The sequence below is a fragment of the Accipiter gentilis genome, chromosome 7 (assembly GCF_929443795.1).
Source record: "Accipiter gentilis chromosome 7, bAccGen1.1, whole genome shotgun sequence".
Classification (NCBI taxonomy): domain Eukaryota; kingdom Metazoa; phylum Chordata; class Aves; order Accipitriformes; family Accipitridae; genus Astur; species Astur gentilis.
The window spans coordinates 24466265-24491430 of NC_064886.1; the positions used below are offsets into that span (position 1 = coordinate 24466265).

At 38.9% G+C, this 25166-nt stretch overlaps 1 protein-coding gene across 6 annotated transcripts in view; it reads left to right on the plus strand.

Annotated features, from left to right (window-relative positions):
• ESRP2 (epithelial splicing regulatory protein 2) overlaps positions 1-22738 on the plus strand; it is a 47920-nt gene extending 25182 nt beyond the window's left edge. For 2 of the 6 annotated variants that reach the window (XM_049805279.1, XM_049805278.1), the window contains exons 8-16: positions 779-889; positions 1662-1794; positions 1992-2034; positions 2557-2858; positions 4927-5148; positions 6426-6624; positions 7841-8033; positions 9064-9241; positions 21340-22738. In XM_049805279.1, the coding sequence (XP_049661236.1) occupies positions 779-889; positions 1662-1794; positions 1992-2034; positions 2557-2858; positions 4927-5148; positions 6426-6624; positions 7841-8033; positions 9064-9241; positions 21340-21498 (1540 nt within the window). In that variant the 3' untranslated portion in view covers positions 21499-22738. Of the gene's footprint in view, positions 1-778; positions 890-1661; positions 1795-1991; positions 2035-2556; positions 2859-4926; positions 5149-6425; positions 6625-7840; positions 8034-9063; positions 9242-9975; positions 10108-18290; positions 18403-21339 lie in introns of those variants that run through there. The other 4 variants (XM_049805282.1, XM_049805283.1, XM_049805281.1 and 1 more) reach the window with 4 other exon arrangements.
• The last annotated feature ends 2428 nt before the right edge of the window (positions 22739-25166 follow it).

The following is a 25166-nucleotide window of genomic DNA, read 5'->3' on the forward strand; positions in this document are numbered from 1 at the left end:
CAGGAAGGAAAGCTTGTGAATATTTCCTCATGGTCACTGGGAAAGTAGGTTGGTTCCTGAGAACAGGAATAGTATATTCAGTAGTCTAGTGTAGACAGACTATAGCTGGTATGTTGAATGCTGTACTTTAGTCCTTCACTTTAAAGTCACTGCAAGTTAAATGCTCTTTGTTCTCTAGCTTCTGTTTTGCATGGCAGTGAGGCTGACTTATCTTACCCAGTGGTGAAGAAATATTTGTGAACTTTCCCTAAGTCAACAGGGGTAATGGCTAGTGCGCCCTATATGCAACTGACCTACCTAGTGCTTCTGAAGAGTGGTCTAATATGCTGTATTGCATATTGAGTTTAGGGAGAGAAGAAACAGAATGGTTCTTTGTGTTCAAAGGCATTGCAGTAACTGGAGAATGAAACATCTTAAGCATAAGTAATATGTATTTATATTTAGGATGGTCTTGTAATCATCTATGTTGGATTCTTAGATCTTTCAAATAAAATTTAATCCAGTTCCTTATTACTTGACTTTGAGACAGTTTTCCTATTTTTTCTTTTTAAGGAACTGCAATGTGGTGACAATGTAGTGCATCTTAGGTGTTGTACACACAAAAGGATTATCCCAGTTATCTTTCCTTTCTTTATTGAAAGGAGTAACAGAATTGGAAGAGTGTCAACAGCAAATATAGTCCTGATTTACAAGTTACATTAGTTGCAAACTGAAATTTCGTAAGATAATGGAAAACCTAGATTAAATCTTACTTTGGCTTCTTTTTCTTTCTGTGCAGTAGTAAATCTGAAACAGTGGACAGTGAGACAGTAATACGTGCCAGAGGTTTGCCATGGCAGTCATCAGACCAAGATATTGCTCGATTTTTCAAAGGACTTAACATTGCCAAGTAAGATAATAATTTTGTTTTGCTTTATCACTTTTGACTTGAATAGCAAGTTCTATTAATATTTGTTTAACATACATCCCCTCCACCCGCCACTAGAGTCCTCACTTCTACTGTCTTTCCCCACCCAGGCCCCTTCCCACCTAGGTCATGATGCCTGAACAGGTTTACCAGACTTAGGTGTGCAAGAAAGAATTTTGAAGTGTGTGAAGAAGAAAAGAGATTTATCAATTGAAAACCAACATATGTTCATTTATTTCTAGTACCTAAAGAGAGAAATTCCTACTTCAAGATATAATAGATGCTTTAATTTTGTGCCAACTCTTCAGTATTCTGCTATACCTCCAAAACGGGCCAGAATCAGAAGCCTTCAAGTGCTGTTTGGAAGAAATTTTCATATGGCTGATATGTGTACACCTCTGTGTGTGTGTATATATATTATATATATATATATATGTATGTATATTTAGCGTACCTGTCACTTAATATGTATTCCAGATTCTCAACACTGAGATGATAGGAAGGGCTTGCAAATATACATCTGCATGGAAGTTGAGAAAGTGGTGAACAGCATGAGATCCAAGATCTCACTGAAGTGGATTCTGCAGTACAATTGTGTTACATTAAAAATGAAATTAAATTGTGGATAGTAGCAATTTCTTTTTCAATCTGTAAACTCCATGTTAGTCTATTTTCTCTACTAATCTTACACAATTATATATTAAATGTATTAAAGACTTAAACTAAGTTTATTTTTGTTGGCTTTACCTTCCAGAGGTGGTGTGGCTCTTTGTCTGAATGCTCAAGGAAGAAGAAATGGGGAGGCATTAGTTCGGTTTGTCAATTCGGAACAGAGAGATCTTGCACTGGAAAGACATAAGCATCACATGGGTAGCAGATACATTGAGGTAAAAAAGAGTGACTTGAAACAAATCTTCAGAGAGCAACCTGAATATTTTAGACCAAAGTTTTAAATGAGAACAAACCACACTTCTGTTTTGCTCAAAGTACCAAAATACAATTCTCTCACATGTGGAAGAGTGAGTGTGTTTGAGTTGAATGTTGTAATTTTCATGTGTAATTTTTTTTTCTTTTTCTTTCTAAGGTTTACAAAGCAACTGGGGAAGAATTCTTAAAAATTGCAGGAGGTAAGTGATGCTGGAGTTCAGTGTGATTACTTAAGTTCATAGGAGTCTTGTTTTAGTTCTGATTTTTTTTTTTTTTTTTTTTTCCTGACTGAGGACACAAATAGATAATGAAGTAGCTTTTCCTGTTTTGCCTTCCAAGAATACTTGACCCTGTCAAGTTCTGGTTTCATGTGGTTGAATTTGAGCTGTGAGCATTTGGGCTGTGATGTTCACAGACAGGTCTTGCTGTTTGGGTGGAAGACGAACCTTTGCAGTAGAGGGATCTATATATGTTGTATAACTTCACACTAATCTCACCTTTGTTCCAACTTCATTAAAATATTAAACATTTTCAGGGTAAGGGATTTTCACTTCAAAATAGATTACTGGGAGTTAGTAGTGTCTCAGGTCTTCTGTGGGTTTGTTGCTAGCTACTTACCTCCTATGTTGCTCCTTAATGCTTTGCCGCTCCTGTGTCCTATCGAATTGACTGACCAGCATGATCATACGTTCGCTGACCGTATGCTGTCGTCTTTCTACCAGGCACCTCCAATGAAGTGGCCCAGTTCTTATCTAAGGAGAATCAAGTTATCATCCGGATGAGAGGCCTTCCATTCACTGCTACTCAGGAGGATGTCTTGGGGTTCTTGGGGCCGGAGTGCCCAGTCACAGGAGGGAAAGAGGGACTTCTCTTTGTCAAGTACCCAGATGGCAGGCCCACAGGAGATGCATTTGTGTTATTTTCCTGTGAAGAATATGCACAGAATGCACTTAAAAAGCACAAAGAAATACTTGGAAAACGTTACATTGAACTCTTCAGGAGCACAGCGGCAGAAGTCCAACAGGTTGTAACTATTGGGTGTGAGACTCAAAACTTAACAGTTAAAACATTTCTTCTAACACTTGCACACAAATACATTGTAGACAACCATGAAAGTCTATTATATTAAAGAAGTCAAGCTCTAGAAAGAGCAATATGTACTTACTGATTGGCATGGAAAATTGTGCAGCATTGTTTTTTTTGTTTTTTTTATTGCCACTGTTTTTCTTTTTTAACATCCCTCAGATTGTAAAGTAGAAATCATTGGATAATTTTCTCCTACTTCTTAAGGATTGACTGAAATCACAAAAATAATTCTAAAAATATACTAGATTGACAGTATTGTAGTAATGCTTCTTGAAATCTGCAGTATTGTCTTTAAATTCTGGTGTCTGTGTACTGAACTTCTAACATTAAATCCAAATCTGGATGCATTAAATTAGCTTTTCCTACAACTGCTTTGTTGGAAACTTAAGAATTACCAGGATGTATCTGATTTTTGGTAAAAGGAAGTGAAATATTTGTTGTCCTAAGATAATATATTTCACTTTTTTCTGTATGCTTCACCATTTCCTATAATCATCATCTTGAACTGGTAAAATGATTTTATTTTGGCACCAGCAACTCGAGCCTGTGAAAAAAATCACATATTACATTTTTCTGCCTGACACAGAATATTTCTAGACTGATAATGCTAAAGGTAACCATTATGAGATTTGATCTGGTCTTTGCATAACCACTGGCTGTAAAAACTTAACTGTTTCAACCTATGTGACATGAGAAGTCTTTTCAATAGAAGGGCTGGGGCAAGGGAAAGAATATCCATGCTTGTAGACCTGCAGTTTACCCTTAGTACTGTGATACAGAGATTAGATCAGCCAAGAATCTGTGTATTGTAAAAGACTAAGTGAAATGGCATGGTGAGATTTTTTTTTTCCTTTATTTTTTTTTTCTCCCCCCCTGTCACAAGAGAACAAGGCTGAGTCCTCTAAGGAACAAAACCCCTGTCACAGTGACCAAGCTTTTGCTCTCACTTTTGTTACGGACACCTGGATAAAACTTGTATTCTACCAATATGTCATTACTTCTTCCTCTGACAGCTGTCTAGGGTGACACCCTAATTTTTTTGCTGCTTGAGCAAGGGATGATTTTTTTTTTTTTTTAGGGAATTACAAGCTGCTTGTTTGAGTAATTACAAGAGGTAAATCCAGCTCTCATCTACTTAGTGTTAATACAAAGTAATTGCAATATTCTATACACAACTGAGGGAGAAGATTTCTGGCCTGAAATGTGCTACAAGTAGATTCTTAAAAAAAGGCTTCTGTTGCGACAAACTCCCTAGGCTGAATGATTATTGAGAAAACTAAAGCTTTGTAACCGCTTTTTTTGGTACCTCTTTTGGTACAATATGTTTGTTTATTTCTGATAATCATCACTAAATATGTTTTTCAGCAGTATGCCCCAACAGCAAGTTATGTTCCCTTTGTCATTTGGGAATGAGTCAAGAGAAAATAAAATGTTGAGATCAAGGTTACCTATAATTCTTATGCTTTGTTCCTTCTCCTTACTCCTTGAAAACCTGTACTTGGAGATGAGCACTCAGGTTAAAAAACCAAGCACCCTCACTTAACCAATCAGGTTTTACAAATGAATTGGAGCTAGTGTTTTTACTTATTAGTTATTTCAGGTTTCAGTTCTTTTAAAATGACTGTTTTTCATTTACACTAATTTAAGTAAGAACTGTATGTGACAATACTGGTTTATTAGCACAAATGTGGCTCTCGGATGTTTCTTCTCGGGATATTCCAACATGAACCATAATCTGCTTTTAGCCTTTTTTATAATGAGATTAGAGAGGTCTGTTATTGGAGTCTAGCAAATTAAATTTGTTAGACTTCCCCTCTCCCCTTCTGAGTTTGAAACTTTCAAATGCCCAACAGGAAACTATCCACAATAATTTGATTTAAGAAGGTTTTTTTTTCTCTGATGTTGGAAGTGGATTTGTTTAAATGTATGAAATAGTATTATGAGAACTGATTTGTGCTCAGCCAGATGGTGTGTAAATCTCTATCAATGTGCTTTTTTGCCAACAGGTACTTAATCGATATATGTCAACACCTCTTATTCCCACTCTCCCAACTCCCATAATTCCTGTCATACCCCCACCATATACCATTGCCACGGGGAGCATACGTGACTGTGTCCGCCTCAGAGGCCTACCTTACACTGCTGGCATTGATGACATCTTGGAATTTATGGGAGATGCCACAGCTGATATCAAGCCCCATGGAGTTCACATGGTCCTTAATCAACAGGTAACAGTGTTTTGCATGGGAGGGCTAACTTTCCAATTATTGAACAGAATTAGAAGTCAGGGTAGCTTACCTGTTCTTGGCTGTGCTTTAGGTCTTCTATAACCTTGAGAAAACCATGTTCTGTTTGTCTTTTCCTCATTTGTCTTCCCCTTTTACATACACATGTGCTTTTCTTTCTATATATGCATGCACAAGATTGGGGAGGATGACACTTGTTCTTTTAATGATAGCTTTATCCTGGAGGCTGTCTTAAATAGGACTTTGTGTTTCAGTCAAGTGTTGGAAATACACAAGACAGAAATGTCTCATGTTGGCATAGCTGCTCTGTCAGCTTCAGGGTTCCTGCTCAATGAGTTTGAGTGGTATTTGTAGAAGTATTAGGTTTTCCTAACTTCTAACTTGATTAGACACTTCTCAGGCTTTAAAGGAAGTTGGTAATTAAAAATTGTGCTTTGGATATATTTTAATGACATAATCATAGGGATATTTTTTCCTTGTGTTAAAAATAACCTCTATTAGCCACAGAAATATTGAGGTATTGAAGAAAATGAGAGAGATCTACTATTTTTGTTTTGCTTTTTTGTTAAGAAAGTTTTGAATATTTTATACATACAGCAAAGTCTGTCAGGTTGCAGAAAATCAGATGTGGAAATAAATTTCTAATGTAACTATGGACTTTACTAAAGCATGTCTGGAGCTTTATACTGTTGTCCTAGTACCTAAAAAATAGCTGCAGGGAAGGCAAAGCCAGAGTTCCCAGAGCTTCATGGCAAAAGAATAAGAGACAGTGTTAATAAACTGCATCAAGGAAAATCCCAATTGGGTAAAAAGGGAAAAAAAAAAATCACAATGAGAAATTAGTTAGGCAACTGAACAGGTTACCAGAGATGCTGCGGAATCTACACCTCTGGAGATGCTCAGATTTCAAGTGGAGAAGGCCATGAGTGGCCAGATGTAACATGAAAGTTAGCCTTGAACAATGTTTGTAGTAGAGGCCTCCAAAGTTTGTTTCCATACTAAATTATTCTCTATTTCATTCTGCAGAAGTCAGAAGTAGAGTTATGTTAACTGGGTACTGGTTACATGAGTCTTGCCTTTCTGCTCCAAAAAATAATTGTTGAGTTATTAGTCATTGGTACCACATGATGGAAGAACAATACAGTCTTTCAGTAGACATCTGATCTTGGTACTTTCTGCATTTCTTGTGCTCTGCATGTTTTTTAATAGCAGATTGACTTACGATTATTCCACCCCACCCCCACCCCCCCTTCCCCTAGGGACGACCATCAGGTGATGCTTTTATCCAAATGAAATCTGCTGACAAAGCCTTTATGGTGGCTCAAAAATGTCACAAAAAAATGATGAAGGACCGTTATGTGGAAGTATTCCAGTGTTCAGGAGAGGAGATGAACTTTGTTTTAATGGGTGGCACTTTAAATCGTAGTGGCTTATCCCCACCGCCATGTAAGTTACCATGTAAGTCTCCAATTCTTCTGCTCTCTGCTGCTAAAGGCTGATATGTGGTAGGTGCTGAAGCTTTGTGGCCTTTCACTTTTTGACTTGGGTTTTGCCATGATCAATAATCATCCATCTATACATGCTGAGATTGGAATTGTTCCCTTTGGGCAATAATGGGACTGATCAGAGGCATTTTTATTGTATTTTCGGTGGTGAGTAGAGGGCAGCAAGGCCTTGCCAGTGAAATTGTTGCACACTTTGCTTTTTATGGGTGTACTGTTCTTCTGAGCTCTGTGGTAGACTTGCTGTAGTGAACCCTACTTGGAATTAGAGGGATTTTTAAAAGGGGGAGGAATTCTGTATTCTAGCTGCCAATGAGTGCTCTTGCTATCTTGCCTTAGAGCATTGAGAAGGTACTCTATGGGCTTATTTTTGAAGGAAAACAGCCACTGGGATGATATGCTAACAGACCAGAGAGTGGTGAAGTTGGATGGATTTTTATTTTTTTATTTATTTAAGATTACAGTGAACTTTATTGTGGAACTATAATGGAACTTTACTGTACCATTCTAGTTAGTCTCACTACCAAATCACAAAGCAGATACTGATGTGTATTTGCAAAATAGTAAAAAGCTGCCAAATATAGTATATAAAAACAATTTGCACATCAAGCCAAGCTTAATGTTCCTATACAAATCAGGTATTTGTTCATCAAAATGTGTCAGACTAGTGATCTAGTGTGGGGTATTCTTTTTTCCATTTGCTAGATCCTAAAAATGTTTTGAAGGTGCAGGAGGCTTATACATGAAGACTCATGGTCAGCAGTTGTGGATGCCCATGTGTAGCTAATATTATGGTAATTTTGTCCCACAGAGTACAACTTCTGTTAGAAAGAACAGAGGGTGTGTTGGTGTGCACGCCTGCTTTCTCTATGCACATGGCTTTATGCTTTCTTTGAGAAACTCTGAAGTTCCCTACTTTCCATTTACATATGGACAAGGCTGCTCAGCTCTAGTTGTGAACTCTAAGGAATTGCTCATTTCAAATGTCTTGGTTGTCATTCATGGTGATGTAGCAGGGGTCTCCAGGGCAGACGCTAGAGAGCAGTCTTTGCACAAGTGTTCATTAATCATGCCCAGGTGGTATTAATCACATCAGGATGAATAATTCCTTTCCTGTAGCAGAGATCGCCATTCTGATTGGGTTTTGTTGCTGTGTCCTGGTTTGTTCTTAGGTCTTTCTCCACCAGCTTATGCTGCTTTCCAGACAGCAGCTGTGATCCCAGCAGAGGCAGCGCTTTACCAGCCACAAGCCCTCTTGCCAACCACCAGGACTCCCCAGGCCTCCACGACTGCTCCTCCAACTGTTACCTACTACCCAGCTCAGGCTGCTCAGCTTTATATGAATTACACAGCTTACTATCCCAGGTAACCCCTAGACTTAGCTGCTTCTCTTGACATTTCATCTTGGTGGAACAGGCAACTGTGTGATCACCTGTGAACAGCTCTTAAATTTGTACTTCTGGTGTAGATAATCCTGGGAACTTGATGTTCATCAGCAGAGGCAGTAGCCACTTTAACTGAATCTCTGTGGCCTTGTAATGAAGTTTGGCTTTTGTGTAGGTTCTGTTTAAATCTCATTATAATATGGTCTAATATTTAACAGTGTTTTTGGCACTGGGGCGATGTCATCAAGGCAGTTCTATTTCTTGGCCAAATGAGAAGCTGTGTCAATACATGCATCTACCCTCATCCCTTAGTTTGTTCTTGTACTTAGGACACTGTTGCCATACTGAAAGACTCATCACAGGTGTGTACTAGGTTAGACTTCTATTATCAGTGAGAACACAGAACACTTTACATGTGGAGATCTTCTGCTTTGCTTACACCTTTTCCTTTCTCACAGATGGTATCAACATGGCTCACTGAATTCTGGTACCTGGGTCCGTGGGGAAATAGCTTGTTCATTCATAGTTCCTAGGCTTGTGACACTTACTAGCCTGACTATCTGGTAAATTGCTAGACAGGGCCTGACCTGAGATGCTACTTTACTCACCATTTTGTGGCTCAGAAGTACCAGATTTGGGCCCTTTCCTGCTTTTCATACTATGATCCACATAGCCCCTGGCTTTTCTTTATGGTTTTATTAACAATCTTAGAACTAGTAATCTGCAGCTACTATTTTTCTCCTTCCCTGTGAAATAACAAATGCTACTCTTTATGTCTTCATCTACAATTGTTAGCTATTTTCCTTTCCCTCACTTCTCTAAAAATAAGTTATCAGATGCTGAAGAGAAATGAAGAAAGTCCACAAAGCAGTCCACATCAGAGCTCCTTGGTTTTCTGTGGTTTTTGGGCTTATTCACAAATTTAAATTTTTAGTATCATCTTTGCCTATTCCGAGTACTAAAACCAGTTACTGGTTTTCATAACAATTTTGCCCCTCTTTCTCTTTCAGTCCTCCAGTATCACCTACCACGGTGGGTTATATTGCAGCTCCTCCGGGAGCTGTAGCCGCTGCTGCCACTGCCACCCACACTCCGATTCTGCCCCAGCCTGGAGCATTAGTCCGTATGCAGGGCTTGCCATATAACACAGGAATGAAGGAGATACTCAGTTTCTTCCAGGGGTACCAGGTTAGTACACAGTCCCTCTCCTTGATATTGTATTTGGACCGCCAGGTAACGATCAGTGGGGATCAAACTGAGCAAGTGAGTGCTTTTGGAAGTTGCTGAACAAGTGTGCAAGCTCTATATTGTATATTTAACTGGCAGACCAAAGTATAATATACAATTTGCCTTGTTTCCTATGTAATAGACATATCCTAATTTGAAAGCAGTGATTGTCTAGGGTTAAGGTTTGAGTTTGGAGAGGGAGAAAGCGCAGAGCCCCAGTATGAGTGGGGCTGCGAAGGGGCTGCCAGAGGAAGGTGAGGGCTGCCAAAAGCTTTCAGTTCTGGCCACTTTTTGGTGGGAGCCCTAGGTAGGGTCAGTGTTTGACCTTCAAGACTTAAGTGTTATAGCCTTCTGAGAGCAAATTTCTAGTACAAAATGTGTTGACCTAGGTGTGGTGACTTGCTTGCAAAAGGAGACAGACAGACACCTCTGTCAGACACTCTTTCAAGGACTAATTATTTTGGTTACAAGCAGAAACATTTTCCATTAAAACTGTGTTACACTGCAACCTAAAGGAAAACTGTATTTTCCAAACCATTTTATACTGATAGCCAATATTCTACATGCTGTAGGTAACTTCAGTCAGTATGTACTGATTCAATGCTCGATCAGTGAGCAAACACATAGAAACTTACCTGCTTGAGGAACACTAAAAAAAAAAAAAGCACCATGTACAAACAATTTTTTTCCAGCAGCACTTATTTGAATTCATGGAATGGGTCTTTCCATGTCTTCTGCCTTTCATCTCAGAGGATACTTTATCTATATCTGTGTTTTGTCACCACGTGTTTGTTAAAAGGAAAGATAATTGAATATTGTATGTTCTGGTGAGTATTTAAATTCTGTGGATAATGGCACTTACATAAATACCAAATCTGCACTTTTGGTACTACTCAAAAGCCCTGAATTAAAATCCTCTTGGTGGATCTCAAACCACTGTTCAGAGCTTTTAGTGTAATGCATCATTGACAGCAGGGTAAACAGTATATGTGCTTTAATTGCATTACTTTTTTAGCAGACTATGTTGTATGCTTTTAAAATTGCTTGCACTGGCATCTAAGTTACAGACTTCAGTGAATTCTACAGGCATCTCACTTCCATTAAAACTGTCCCTAGCATCACTCCAAACGACAGTGTCAATAATGGTTTATCTAGGTTTTCAAAATTATTTTCAGTTTCTTAAGATGTTGTGTTTTCTTGTTCTCTTACATCCTATTGTTGTTCTAGCTAGAGACTGACCACTCCTACCCTGTTTTTGCATGTTTGTCCTTCAAAATTCTGTAAGTTGGATAACAGTGGTATTGCTAAAGTGTAAGATGCAGATGCGTTCTTTTTAATGCATAGCAGCAGTTAATATGAAACATTCAGGCATGGTGTGTTTTTTTTCTCTTTTTTTTTTTTTTTCTTTAAAATTCTTAAAGGACAACGGGCTTTAGTTTGTAGAGCCAGATGTCTGCTATGTAAATGAGTATAGACTGAGAACAGATGCTTAAATATATATGTTCTGAGTCTTGAGTATTTGGAAGATATAGTGCTCCACCTGTTGTGGCTTCTTTTCAAATGTTACATTTATGTTTGAAAGTAGTTTCTCATACTTGGTTTTTCAGTGGAAAAATTTGAAGGTTTCGCTTATAGCTAAATATAAGCTTAAAGCTATATTATTTAGCTTAAAAAGTGTGGTGAATTTTGACAAACATTAAAAAGAAACTAAATGTCATTGTACTTTATGGCTCTTTTCTTCAACAGATGTTTCCAGAGTTCAAACCAATTTTGGTTTCTTGTGTCTTTCATGATTTCATCTGTTCATCTGTTGCTTAGCCATTGATATTTTACTTTTTTTTTTTTTTTTGAACTGACTGGGGTTTTTGGTAGATGGATGGTGGGTGTATTAAAACTTTAAGTGAGGAAGCTTATTTTCTAAATTGAAATTCAGCTAGATGTGTAAGTGCACTGTTGAAAAATGTGACCTGAACCTGTCTGTGCATGGAACTGGTCAGTGAGAATGTCTAGTAGCTCTGTCTTCCACTAAATCTTCAGTTTAGTGAATCTGAACTTTGGTTCTGGTGCTGAATTTGACCTTTTCTTTGTTTCTGCATTTGGAGAGCAGTTCATAGTGTTGTATTGCACAATTAAATGTCTCAAATAGAGATTTTGCTACAAGATGAAAACCATATTCTTCTGCTGCAACCTCCTGTCATCATCAGTTACTGTTATTAAATTGGTCACCTCTTTGATTTCTTTAGAAGATGGTGTCCAAATGGGATCGGGTTCAATATCTTATAAAGGAGCCAAGGAATTATTTTGAATTGTTCTTGGAATCCCGCATGTGGTAATGCTAGTTTTATACTCGCTCATTCCTTTAGGGGAAAAAAGAAGTGGTGACTTACTGTGTTGGGACAATATTATGTCTCTGGAGCAATAACTAATCTTTTTTTCTTTTTTCCTCCCCTTTCCTCTCTCCTCACATTATTTTTTCATTTTCTGCTGCTGCCCAAGGATTTATTGCACGATGCTTCTGCTTGTTTATAAAGTGAGCCACTAATAATCACCAGTGGTTTGGGCATGGTTTTAATTTCTGTATAACTAACTGATGTTGGTATTCAGTGGGCTTCAATGTTGGTATCTGGGAACCAGATCGGAGATGCTGAGATTGAAGGGTGATTTTTTTTGTCTTTGTATGTCCTTGTCTGAAGAGAACAGGTTTTAAGTTTTAATTCTTGCTTTATTCTCTTCTGTTTTCTTCCTTCAGTCTTCATGGGCTCTGTGTATTGCATGTATGGATATGTTGCTACTTAAGTGAAAGTACCTTTCATACCAGACCTGCCTCTTAAGAGATAGACTTTGCTTATCATGGGCTTCAACATGCTGGTCTCAATATCAGTACATGCTTCTAATAAAAAATAAATAAAAATCTGCAGATCAGCATTTTAATTTTAACTTAGTTTTATCAACAGTAGCCTCTTGTTTAGTGGTTCAACAGCTTGATTTCTTGTAGCTCTGCTTTGTTTTCATTGTTGAAAATTCCTTCCAGATTGCATGTGTTTAATATATGTTGCATTAAACAATTTTGAAAAACCTGTGAAGAATGTTAATAGTAAATCTTAGAGATGGTAATTTTCCCCATCACCTTTCTGTATAATATTGTAGTGTACTGTAATCTTCAAGAGAGCCAATATTAGTTCTCGCTGATTCAGTAGGCAATTCATGTTAAACTGCTTTTTAGTTGTACTGTAATGGAACAGGGCCATTGATTTGACTCCAGTTATATATTGGATACATAGCTAAAGGATACTTAAAAAAACAACAACAAAAATCTCCCATAACAACCAAAACCGCAGCAACAAAAAAACCCACTATACAATTCAGATAAGAGAATGGGATGACGATGACAGTAGTTGCTCTGACAGGTGCTAAAACACCAGCTGCTCAGCAGATGCTGGTCTTTGGGCATAATGTTGAGGTAAGGGATCTATGGATGTTTACAGGAAACTTCCCTTATAGTTTGAAATATATGTGATTGTGAAAAGACCCTTCTAGAATCATGAAAAATAATTTGTATTTCAGATCCCATGGGGAAAAGTTTGAGGAAGTAGTAGTGCAAAAATAGTGAAAAAATTACATGCAACAGACTTCTCTGTTACTTTAGGCCATCACTCTGTACAGCTGTAGAAGCAGTGAGAGACATCAAGTAAATAAGGAAGGAACAGGTGTAGTAGTTGAGTGATGGATTTATGTGAAGTTGTTTGTGCATACCAGAACAAAATTTTTCACTAAGAAGTGTTTTTCTTTATTTACTGGCTAAATCCTCTATGGATTTTCCTCTTTAGCCACTAAATGAATCAATGAGAAATATTTCTAGTCTCCAAATAATGACCTAATTTTATTTTTTTGTAATTCTTATGAGAATGCATGTTTACTGCTGACATGGACAGAGTTGGTATTCTGACAAGAACTGTGAGGTTTATGTACAAGTAGATGCAATTTAACTGTGCCCATGGTCTTAGCTGGCCAAAAGCTAGTTCACAACTGTTGTCTTAGCTGGGATTCAGCATGCATTTAGTAGTAGTTGCCCAGTTTATTGGAGGTTGGCATGAATGTGAAGTGAACTCATGACTGCCTGAAAAAGACTGTGTGGATTAGTTCTTAGAAAGCAGACTTGCTCTTTAGGTAGGTTGTGTATAAGTATAGTAGTATGTTTCATTCAGAACTGGTAAAAAAATAAACTAGGAGAAGACTAAGATTTAGGGGCCACAGTTTTAGCACAGTGACCATCTGAGCTTTATTGAAAGCCTCCTGAATTTGCTGAAAAAGGTTAGGATGAGAATGTAGAGACTTCTTTGTATACATGTTTTTATATGTAAAAGAAGCTTAAAAGAAATACTGTTCTTCAAACCTATACTGGACTTAGGTGCCTTTTATCTGCAGCTAAAAAGAGCTTTTGCAGTATATTAATCTTCCAAGTCTTCAGAGACCTAGAATTCAAGGCTCATCGAGGGGGGGAGGAGGGTGGCTTGTGCTTAAAACGTAATAAGGAAGTGAAGTGGATGGATGGCTAAATTCCAAGGGCATTAACAACATTTCTCTTTTGTATCAGGACAGCAGGCTTCATTGTTACTGACTTTTTAGGGATTAAGGTTTTTTTCTCTGAAATGCATGCTTAAACAAAGAAGTATTCTCTGTTTTCTGTGGGTTCCTTTTGAAATCTGATGCTCTGTAGTCTGAGAGGGATACCCCATCGTCTGTGTGCCAGTTCTAGGCATAGCCCCTTCTAACTAAGGAAGGGAAAGAGGATGTGGTAGAGGAAGAATTCCTACTTACTGATATTTGAAGTCATCTGGCAATATAGACGTTATTATATGCTCATCCCTGTGCTCTCAGCATAGAGTATGCTGTTTGTTTTGCTTTATTCCTAAATTTATCTTCCGCGTGGAAATGTTGTCTATGTGGAGAAAGCATCTATGAGACTGGGACTAGTAAATTAGTGGCTGCTGTTTCTGTCTGTTGCTTCCCATGCTTGAAGCAAGTGACTAAAGTGGCACCATCTTCATGCTGTATTTTTAGGAACAGGCATTATGTATTTCACTGTCTTGTTCCACAGAGCATTCAGGTGGTTGCTGGTGCTTGTATTGGCACTCCTAAGGTACAATTGATATACTTCAGTGGCAAAGCCAGCTTTGGGTATTTCTCCTGACTCTTGTGCCAAAGGTTGCACTTAGCTACTCATCAAATCGGATTCTACATTCCAGACTTACTGTATCTAGACTTTTTTCCAAAGTATGAGAGCTGGATTTCTTCCCTTTAGGAACTGTTTGGTGATAGAGTTTGTCGCTAGTTTAGGCTAGAATTGCAGCTGCAATCCTGATATGGCCATTTTGCCTATGATGTTTTTCTTTTCTTTCATTTCCCCTTGGTTTTTTTTTTTCCAGTTGGGACACGTCTAAATATGCTTTCCAATTTTAATTTTGTTTTTAGCAATGGATTTTTTCCCCCCTAGATTGCTTTGCATATGCTGTTTTTAGACTGATCTTTAGACGTCCTCTATAGAAACTGCAAAAAATGAAATTAAAATCAATATCTCACTGGTTAGTGACCTGGTTAAATCTGTGCACAGTCTGTGAGAGGACAAGAACAGTCCCATATTCCCCTCAGTGTAACAGGTATTTCTGAAAGAAATAAAGTAGCTTGAAGAAAAAAACCCACATGTACAAGGGGGGAGTACAGTATACTACCTCTTTATTAACCAGTCTGTCTCTGTTTTCTATCATCTTAAAAAGCTTTGCACTGCAATAAGCATAGCAGATAGTCTGTCTGGGAGATGCTACCATACTGGAGGTAATTGTTGGTCAGAAATGGTCATCTCCTTTAGGAGAGTGGAGTTAGTGCTATTTAATGTACATCTGTCTATTATTATTATTATTATAATAATATAGTCTATTGTCATATGTTATTTAATATTATAATTATTATTTAATATACGCAAGTTGAAATATCTCTGCTATTTCAAATATTAATACCTAGAAAGGTATTTACCTTACACTTGTAAGGTAAACTGCTGATTCTGTAAAGAAGCAACATGTCATTCAGGAAACATCATTTTGCCATTATTAACAGATGTGTCTTAAGCTATAAAAGCCCCTACTGTCACAGGGGAGATAACAAGAATGTAGGGAACAGGAAATGCCATTCTTCACTATTTGATGTAATCTCTGTTCCAATCAGCTGTGGTTTTTTTCCCCATTATGTATGCATATTCTTCCTGCCATCTTGCAGCCTGCTGTAGAGCTGATGGTTGACCCCAGAACCTTATTTAGTAACCACTTGGCAAAGGTTCTGTTTTGCTTCCTTCTCCTAGGTTAGGTTCTAAATGCAAACTTTATCCCATACCTAGTTTCCATATTTAGTTTCCATCTTTCTTGATCCTAGCTCCCATCTCTGATCACTGGAAGAAGTCAGTATAGCACCAGAGTTGTATGCTGAGAACCGTATGTCTTGATGTCCTTGACATCTGAGGCTGACTTTTCTAATGGAGCTCTTCATTTAAGAGGGGAGGGAACAAGGCAGCAACTCTGAGGAAAGAGGCTGTGCTTCAGTTCAGAGAAGCAAGGAAGGTGGGAATGAGAGGATAGTGGGATAAGAGGAGAGGATAGTGGAAGGACTAACAGTGAGGGCTGCTTTTAATTTTATTTCCCTTAAATTTGAGGGGAACTATTACAGTATTTAGTAATTAATAACCTGTTATTTGTGTGTTAAGGGTAGGTATTTGAAAATACAATGTGAAGTTTCATATTATCTCAGTATTGTCATCCTGTCTCAGGTCTCAATAATGTGTATACAGGAAACTGCTAGAATCTAGCTCGGTGAACTTGCAACTGGTTATACTGGGGGGTTAAACCACTAGGTGTGGTATTTTTCAACTCTAAATGGAAGCAGAATTTGTCCTACTGCACTGTAGGGGAAGCTAGCAAAACTGTATTTCCATTTTGAGTTTATAGGTTTACCCTTGGCTTTACACTGTTTGTCCTGCATGGTTGGATGTTTTTGTTTTGTTCTTATGGGTTTCTGAAATGCAGACAGAATCAGAAGCATTCATGATCATGTACTTCCTCAGGCAAGTTAGGGTAGTTTCCATTTCATTTACAGGGAATAAGAATTCCCTCACTTTATTTCCTAGCTTGGTTTGCAGTACTACTTTTTGAAATCTGTAAGTTTGAAGAATTTACTGTTCCACAGCTTCTGTTTTAATTTTAACTACAGTCTCTTACCTATCTTTTTGTGATTAAAAGTTGCTTCTATTGCTAGGTATTTTGATCTCTCTCTCAGCCTAGGCCTAAGCTCTGACAACTTTGTCATTTCTGTGCAGGGTAGTTTTCCCACTTTCATGTTTTCCACATTGTTTATGCATTTCAAGTGTAATGTTTTAAACACCGTCCCTTACAAGACTATAGATCTTTACCTACTGTACATCTACTGATAATCTAAAGTATGTACTATCTTGAGACATTCCTTCCAAAGAGTAAACTTACATTTTGTAGATTTGTTTCAAGGGCAGGTCTGGGAACTGATAAATCTAATATTTGCACGGTCTGGTTGCCCTGGCAGAGACTATCTAGAAAATACTTCTTGTATTTGTCTTTTACTTAATGGCATGGGTCTAGATGTGAAGGTGGCTAGAATTCAGTAGTAAAAATTCTGGGAGGTTCTTCTTTTCTTTTACGTTCTCTGGGCTCTCGGTTATTATTCTCTGTGGAAGGTGTATACTCTGATGGTTGGTTTTTTTCTCTTCAACTTCACTTTGGATGGATACATGTGTCCTGTATGCCCAAATATAATACCTTTTTCTCCCTAAGCTGGCAGGAGACTTTTTGTTTTATAGAAATACTGAAGGAAGGCAGCATAGTACGTCTACATTGTGTGCATTTGGCAATCCTCTAAAACCTTAGTGCCAAAGGGACATTTTGGGGGAGACTGGAAACTCTTCTTGCCACTGAAAGGATACTCTGTAACCTGGGTTATGCTAACATTTTGTTGTCTGGATTACAGGAGGCATTCCAGTAGTCTTTATAGCATGTGCAAGAACGCTTAGTCCCTTTCCAGGATATATAGTTTGGAAAGATTATGAGATAGATACAAAACAATGTTTCATATTCCCCAAGATCTATTTTCTGACTATAGATTTCATATTTGTATCAGGGCCTCCAATAGTATGCATGATTACTATTTGGATTCAGGATCTCAAATATTTTTTTAGATCTGATCCACATGTGGGGTTTTTTGTTTTAATTTATTGGTGTGACTGTGCTGTACAGTCATTTTTATTTTAATATTCTTCTACTACAAATCTATCATGATGCAGTTACACTGTATAGTTTATTTCTTTTTCCTATATGGAAATATACCATACTAGTGTAAATGCTGTTTTAGCTTTTAAGTGCATTCATGCTGGGACATTAATTTTCTTTACACTGGTGTAGTCTATGTAATGCAAGTGTTATATGCAGCTGAAGTGTTTATTACTCCACCCTAGAGAAGCTGCTGTTTGTTTCCATGACTGCATAAAAGTCTGAATGAGATCCGTACACTTCTTCTAATCCCCCACTTCAGTATGCACACTGAAGGATGCTCATCTGTCCCAGTGAGAGTCATTACTGGAAGCATGATTATGCAAACTGAAGAGTTTTGTTACCTGATGCTGCTGTCTCATAAGTAGAATGAAAAAAGGGACACTTCGTGGTCTGAACTATTTCCCTTCCTTGATAAGGAACAGTTGAAATACACAGTTTAGAATATTACCCACATGCATTTACTTTAAATCTATTTCTACAACCAGTAATTCAGTTGATGTATTTTTTTTTTATTTTGCATAAAAATAGTATCTGTCAAATTCACTGTCTCCTGCCAGTTGTTATAGCTCATGCTCTTAATTATGGTTGCAAATGATCATCTGTGTGGCTTGCTGTACCAGAACTGTTCCTTCTCTTGCTGATTATCATATATCACACTTGTACTGTAGTATGCACCTGATGACTACAATGGCCTTATTCAGCTGAGCGATCAAGCCAGGAGTATGTTACAAGCACCGAAAGAGTGGGTCTGTTTGTAACTCTTTGTAACTTCTGAAGAAGGTAAGATGCGACTGGCAGAAACTGGGTCTCCAGTGGTGAATGGGAAGGGCAAGAAGGGCTTGGTGATACAGAGGTTTTTGCTTATGGCTTTTTCCCCTTTGTAGCTTGTGTTGGTATCCTTGCTTTAATCTTTCTGCTTTTGTCCTATTAAAAAATCAACTAACCTAAGGAAATAGGCCAATTGTGATCTGTAGTTGATGGAATAGCCATGGTGGAGGTAGTGTGATTGCCTGGTTCTGCTCAGATGGTGTGTTGAACTTCGAGAAGGGTTTATTAGTGCTTGTTTCTCATGTGAAACTTTCAGTCCAATATTTTATTTTTAGCATAGTCATAGAAGATGGAATTTTTTTTTCTTGATATGACTATAAAGTTCACACAAATGTGTGTGCAAAAAACCCCAAACCTCTGGCTTTCTCTTTCCTGTATCAAATATCTGTCTAGAAATTAATTTCTCTGTTTCTTGGTCTCCCTAATGCAATGTGAACTATTCCGTTCTTTTTTTTTTTTTTTTTTTTTAGGAGAGGTTTCTTTGGTGTAGTGACTTTCTAATGCAACTAAATGTGCCAATGGTAAACTTCCCTGCATTTTTGGCACTAACACATAATTCGTAAAGAAATTTTGTTGTGACCTACATGGAGTTTGTGATATCCCAATACCATTGTTTTCCATTCAAAATGCTACTGATGAGTTACTATGTATTTTTCTCTTTTAAAACAAAGAAACAAAAAAAATCCAAAACCCAACCCAAACCAAAAACCCCCCCCCCCAAAACATTCAGTACAAAAAATGACGATCAAATACTGTGCTTTGATAGAATTGTCTTTGCAGGTAAAGTTACCTTTGCATAATCACCGTCAACTTGGTCGGTTTCTCATGATACTTTTAGATCTGCTGGGGGGAAGGTACACTAGAGGCTGCATGGTCTGGTGGTGTACAGAAGAACACCCATTATTAATCTGAGCACTTCCATATTTACGTGACCTTGGACAATGTGTTTGGGTCTCTCTAAACCAAATCAGCAATAGGGTTCTACTGTGTATGAGACGGAAACAGTCTTTGACTAGAAAATAATTCATGGAGTAGCCCATCCTGAATTCTAAGCAGTCCAAAGTAGTATCATACAGATACCACTCTTTTTAGAACAAAACATCCAGAAAAAAGATTTGTATGGATTTGAATCTATGTTTTTTAAAATATATGAACATAAAGAAAATCTATTTCTATCTATAAATAAGAAACTAAAACTAGTGTGTCTTAAAAAGAAACTGAAGGAGTTTATTTAACTCTTAATTATGTTGCTTGCAGAATGTGTAGACTTCTCTGCTAACTTTCTATGCAGATCCTAACATTGGTATTACACCAGTGTTGCTATTTATACTACTTTTTAAAGCTCTCCTCTGTGCTCAGAGGTCTAACTGTGCTCCATGTGTGTTTTCAGCTGACTCTGCAATATTAAACTTACATTCAGGACTGATGGTAAATTACTTGATCCCATATGGATTAACAGCAAAGAGCTGGTTTAAAGCAGACCATTTTTAGCTCAGATTTGCAGTGCAACCCAAACTGTGTACAACTTTCTCTTTGAGCACAGTGTTATTCTGAAATAAACCAAACCTGAACTGGGCTTTGGATGTGATGTTTTTTCTTTGTCTTTGAATTTCTTTCTGCATGACATTTCTTGACTAACTTTAGTTCTGTGAGAAGAAATCGTATGAGTCTGTACTGTCTTGTACATGCTTTTAATTTCTAAAGTGTACTGTTGCTTATATCTTTTACTGCCTGCTAAGTGTTTGGGTGAGTGAAACTCTGGCATGTACTTGCTTTATTTTCAGAGGTTTGAATGTAAAGCTGATCAGAAACTGCTACTGGTAATAACTGAGAGGTCTATTTCTTGCAGTATACCAGACACACATAAATTCTACAAAAAATGAAACCCTTAAATATTTTAACCTTTTCTAAACTCATGAGGGCATACGTCACATGAACTTAACTTGAATTGTGTTAATACTCATAAAACTGATTTTCCAGCATAGACCGTATGTTTTGTCTGGCACCGATTTCTCCAACAAATTAACCTTGTATGCTGAGCTTTTTGATCCTTCAGCCTTTGCTTTTGAAACTTCACTGAGATCCATTTCTACCCAACAAATAGGGCTCCCAAACTTAGCTTGGAAGGGCTTCTAGCATGTTATCAGAAATGGCTGGGGTACCATAGGGCAGAGACATCTGCTTTAAATGCAGCATTTTGGAACTGCCTTTTAAGAATTCATGAGGGCAAATGCACTCCAAAGTAAATCAGCTCCAATGTCTAAATCTCATTTGCTATCCTGCTTTTTTTCTTAGCCTTGTTAAAATTACAATAAATATCTCTTTAATTCAGTTGGACTGCACCAAATTTTACTTTGTTTCACTGAACAACCTTTCTTGCACTGTATACCTGTGTGAAGTTCAGCTCATCCTCCCAACACTGAACTCTCATACAGCTCTATAACATTTTTTGTGTGTCAAACTTTGTGTGTGAGTATTCATATACCCTATAGCCTTTGTCACTTAGCCAGTAGTCCACATAACACAAGAATTATTCACTGAATGCCTGGATTTTCTTGCTCCATTTACCCTTTATTAACATCCAAGTCTTTTCTTATTAGCCTTTAATCTGAATTACTTCTCAAGCAAAATCTTTGCATGGAATTATGCCTACATCATTCTGTTCAGCTCACCAGCAGAATAAGAGCTGCTACTGTTCGCCAAGCTAAGACTGAATTCTTTTAATCTTCAGTCTCTTCTGCTCCTTCCCATTCTCACATCCAGAAAGAACCTTTTGCCACAGACACAGGAGTGGAGTGAACCTGATGCACAGCATTAAAAACTGCATTTCCAGGTGTGGTCTCTGGTCTTTAATAGTTTTTTCTCTTTTGTTTTCTCATACCATTGCAGCTCCATGCAGATTCCATCCTCGTGCTTTACAACTTTAGTGGCCAGCCCAGTGGAGAGGCATTGGTGACTTTTCCAAGCCTGGATCTAGCTAAGAAAGCAGTGGCTGAGAAAAACGGACAGCTCCTGGGAAGCCGCTATGTAGAACTGTACCTGGTCTAACTAAACACTCTTTGGGGGATGGGGAAAGAATGTTGCACTCAACACCGTGCCTTTTGCAAAATAAGAAGTCTTCCCTTGCCACCCAGGCAGCAGCAAATGTGCCTTTTCAGCATAATATGTTGGAATGCAGAGTGGTACATGTCCTGTATTTAATTTGAAAAATGGCATATCCTATGCCAAAGATAAAGTGAAACCAAAAATTATGCAGTTTATTTACTTAATTTCTAATGTACTTGTTTAAAAATAAGCAAACCCACTCCTGGCATCTAGTTAATTCTGAAGACAATCTAATAGCACTTCAGCTATCACAGCCATGGGAGAAACCTGTTCAGTAGCATTTGAAGTGGAAAGCGAAGCTTGAGGCATTCAGATTCTTCTGTGTTTAGTTCTTAAGAGTTTACACTTGACAAGTGTCTGAGTTTTGCAGAGTTTAAATGTCTTTAGAAAGGTCTTTTTGGAATGCATAGCTTTCCCAGTTCAAAGTGTAGATCACGTTGATATTTGTTTTGGGTTTTTTTTGTTCTTGACTGGAAAATACCAGGATGCTGGACCCCAAATGCAATTGTGCTTTTTCCTCATGTTTTCATTATACATTGTTTTGCAAAAGCCATATGTGTCTTTCTTACCAATGTACTGCTGCCAACATGTAAAGCAAAAAAATAAAAACAACTGCAAACCCAGAAAAATCCTCCCTGCCCACCCATAACTCCCTGCTCCCAGCCCCAAACTTTTAATCTCTGCAGGACAAAAATGGCACATAAACCTGAGTACTAATAAGTTATATTTTTTTATTTAAGCATAATAGCTTTCAGATACTGTATTAAAGATTTTGCTCTAGTTTATGTGCATGCAATTTGTTTACATCTTTAAACTACTTTATTTGTATATTATGAAACAAGATATGTTGAAATCTAAATCCTCTAGTGCATGCTTTTTCTTTTTCCCTGTGTGTGTATATACATAAGCTAGAAGAAGTACTTTTACGTCATGTAGCATGTGTTTAAAAAAAAAGACATCTGCTGTAGAAGCACTAAATGACTTTGTTTTTACTGTGCCTTACTTAAACCATTCCAAGTGCAATACCAGCAGAGCAAAATGTAACGAAACCTGTTGTGACATGTTCATGGTTGTCTGAGTTGATCTTTTTTTTTGTTAGTGTACAATTTGAGTTGTACTTAAAAGAGCTGAATGATGTATGCTTCTTTATATTACAACAAATAAAAGAGATGCTTACGATGTGTATTGGTTTATGAAAGTAACTTATGCTTTCTTTCAGTGTATTTTCATGGGGCATCATTCTCTGATAAATAACCTTTTACTCATTTTTCTCTTTCTCCTAGATTTAGGTAAGTATATATATCTTGCAAGAGTTTTTTTGTTGGTTGGTTGGTTGGTTTGGTTTTTTTTTTCTTTTTGCATATGCTGGTAAGCCAGAAATATACATGATAGATATTTCTCTTGTAGTGGAACACTTTTTAGGCAATGTGATGTAACTGTTTACATGCTTAGTGCTCTCGTTCTGGTGCCAGAGGAAACAAAGTACTGAACTTGAAATGTTGTTTGTGTTTGGATTTAATTGACCTAATGGCTGACTTGCCTTTCTGTGCAATGCAAAATGCTACGTTTATGTCACGATGGAGCCAGACAACCTTTCTGTAGTAAAAATGGGGGGGGAGGCATGGAAATCATATTAAGAAGATAAGGTTTGTTTCTCTCTGGTCAGAAGCATTCCATGCCAGATGCTGTTTCATCATTAAAACCTCCCAGCTGAAGTTTTATCACAGTCAAGTGGGACTGGAGGAAAAGTTTTTTCATTGTTGTGAAGTGGGACTGTTTGCATGAATCTGTTTCCAAGATTTGTTTTGGTGAAGTCTACAGAAATCTTACTTTTAAAGTGATTTGAATAGTAGAGAGGGCTGCACCATTATAATTAACATTCTCATTGTGCCTTTGAGGAGAATGCTTGTCTCCCTTTTAAAAATTTGGGGATTCTCTATCCTGAGCAATACAGTACCTATGCCATGGAGCTACCAGTCCATTCATTACACTGTTACATTCTGCCCTGGTCCATCTGGTCACCTCTTGGTTATGGCTTTGCGATCAGTTGAAACATCTTATTTTTCTCTTAGTAACCTGTATGGAAGTTGTAGTTTTCTGTTAGCTAAAATGGTGCTTAATCTACTAAAAGCACCTAGTCTTTTTACAGCTTGTTTGTATGTGCTCTGCTCCTTCCATAAGACACCAGCCGTGTTTTAGACGTACACATTCCCCTTACTCTTTTAACACCTTTATGGCTTAGTCATCAATGATTGCAGTGTAACTTTTAAGTGCAGTCCCATGCGAACAGGACCTGAAATTACAAACAGCCTGCCACGTGCATAGTCTGTATCTAGCCGTCTCTTAAAAAGGAGGCTTAGCTATCACTAACTGCTGTTTTAATCACAGTTCAGCAGGAGGTGGCGGAAACTAGTTCTAGAAATTGAACTTGGATGTTGCAGGCTGTGCATTTGTAAGATGTAACACACACGGGCCCTGTGTGTGGCATACTGGTGTTTGGTTTTGGTTTGGGGTTTTTTTTGTTGGTTTTTTTTTGTTGTTGTTGTTGTTTTTTTCCCTAGACGTTATCTGTGCAAAACGACTGCAAGGGCAGGGGTAGCATTTTGGTTAGCCTGGAGCCCCCCAGCTCGGCGTCTGACGCCAGGCCCGACCTGAAGATAGTCTCACTCGGCGCTGCTTTCTTGTACTGAAAACGCTGCGGTCCTGCCTGAAGGAAGTGTGAAGGGAAGTAATCGTAAGAGAAGAAACAGTAGCATAGCCCGCTTGCTTCAGTATTAAATAAATAAAGTAGTAGTAGTAAAAAACAAAGGGGGGGGGGGGCGTGCCTGCTGGCCGTGTTTGGGGGCGGAGGGGGGGGGGGGGGGCGGTGAGCGGGAAAGGCAGTCCGGGCCCTGCCTGCCCCCGCCGGGCCCTCCTGGCCTGCGGGGCCGCGGGGCCCCTCCCGCCCCCTCCTGGCGGGGTCGGGCCGGCGGCTCGCGCTGCCCGGACCCGCCCCCGCGGCCGTTGCTCCCCTCAGCCGCGCCGGCCCCTCCCGGCCGCCGCCGCCTGCCCAGGCGCCCAACGGCGGCGCGGGGTGAAAACGCGAGGGAGGGAGGCCTGCACCTGCCGCCTGGGGTTTTGCCCTTAAGTGAGACGGGGGCCTGCCAGAGCGGTTTCCCTAGGGGGGGGTCGGCTCCGGGGCTGGGGGGGGCGCAGAGGAGCCCGAGGCGGCCGTGGCCCCGGAGGGCCGCGTCCCCGCCGTGTCAGAGGGCACGTCCGCCCCCCTCCACCGCGTCCCCAGACCTGACGTCTGGTTGCAAACAGCTTTTTCCCCACCCGTTTGCACGACCAGACTGCGCTCGCAGTTGGCGTTGGAAGTTCGAAGTTCTCTCGCAACGGGCTAAGGACCAAATCCCCTGCCTGGCCTGGTGGATGTGACCCAGCAGGCGGGCTGCCCCGCAGGGTTTACGTGGCTCAGCTGGGGGGGGGGGGGGGGGGGAAGTCTGCTCTGAGGCCAGGTGGAGGGGTTGCGTTGGGGCGGACGGGTTTTGAGTGTTGGAGACTCTGGTATGGCAGGTAACTTCTGGAGGTTAAGGTGTGCTTACGTTTATGCCTTAGCTGGACGGCTTCTG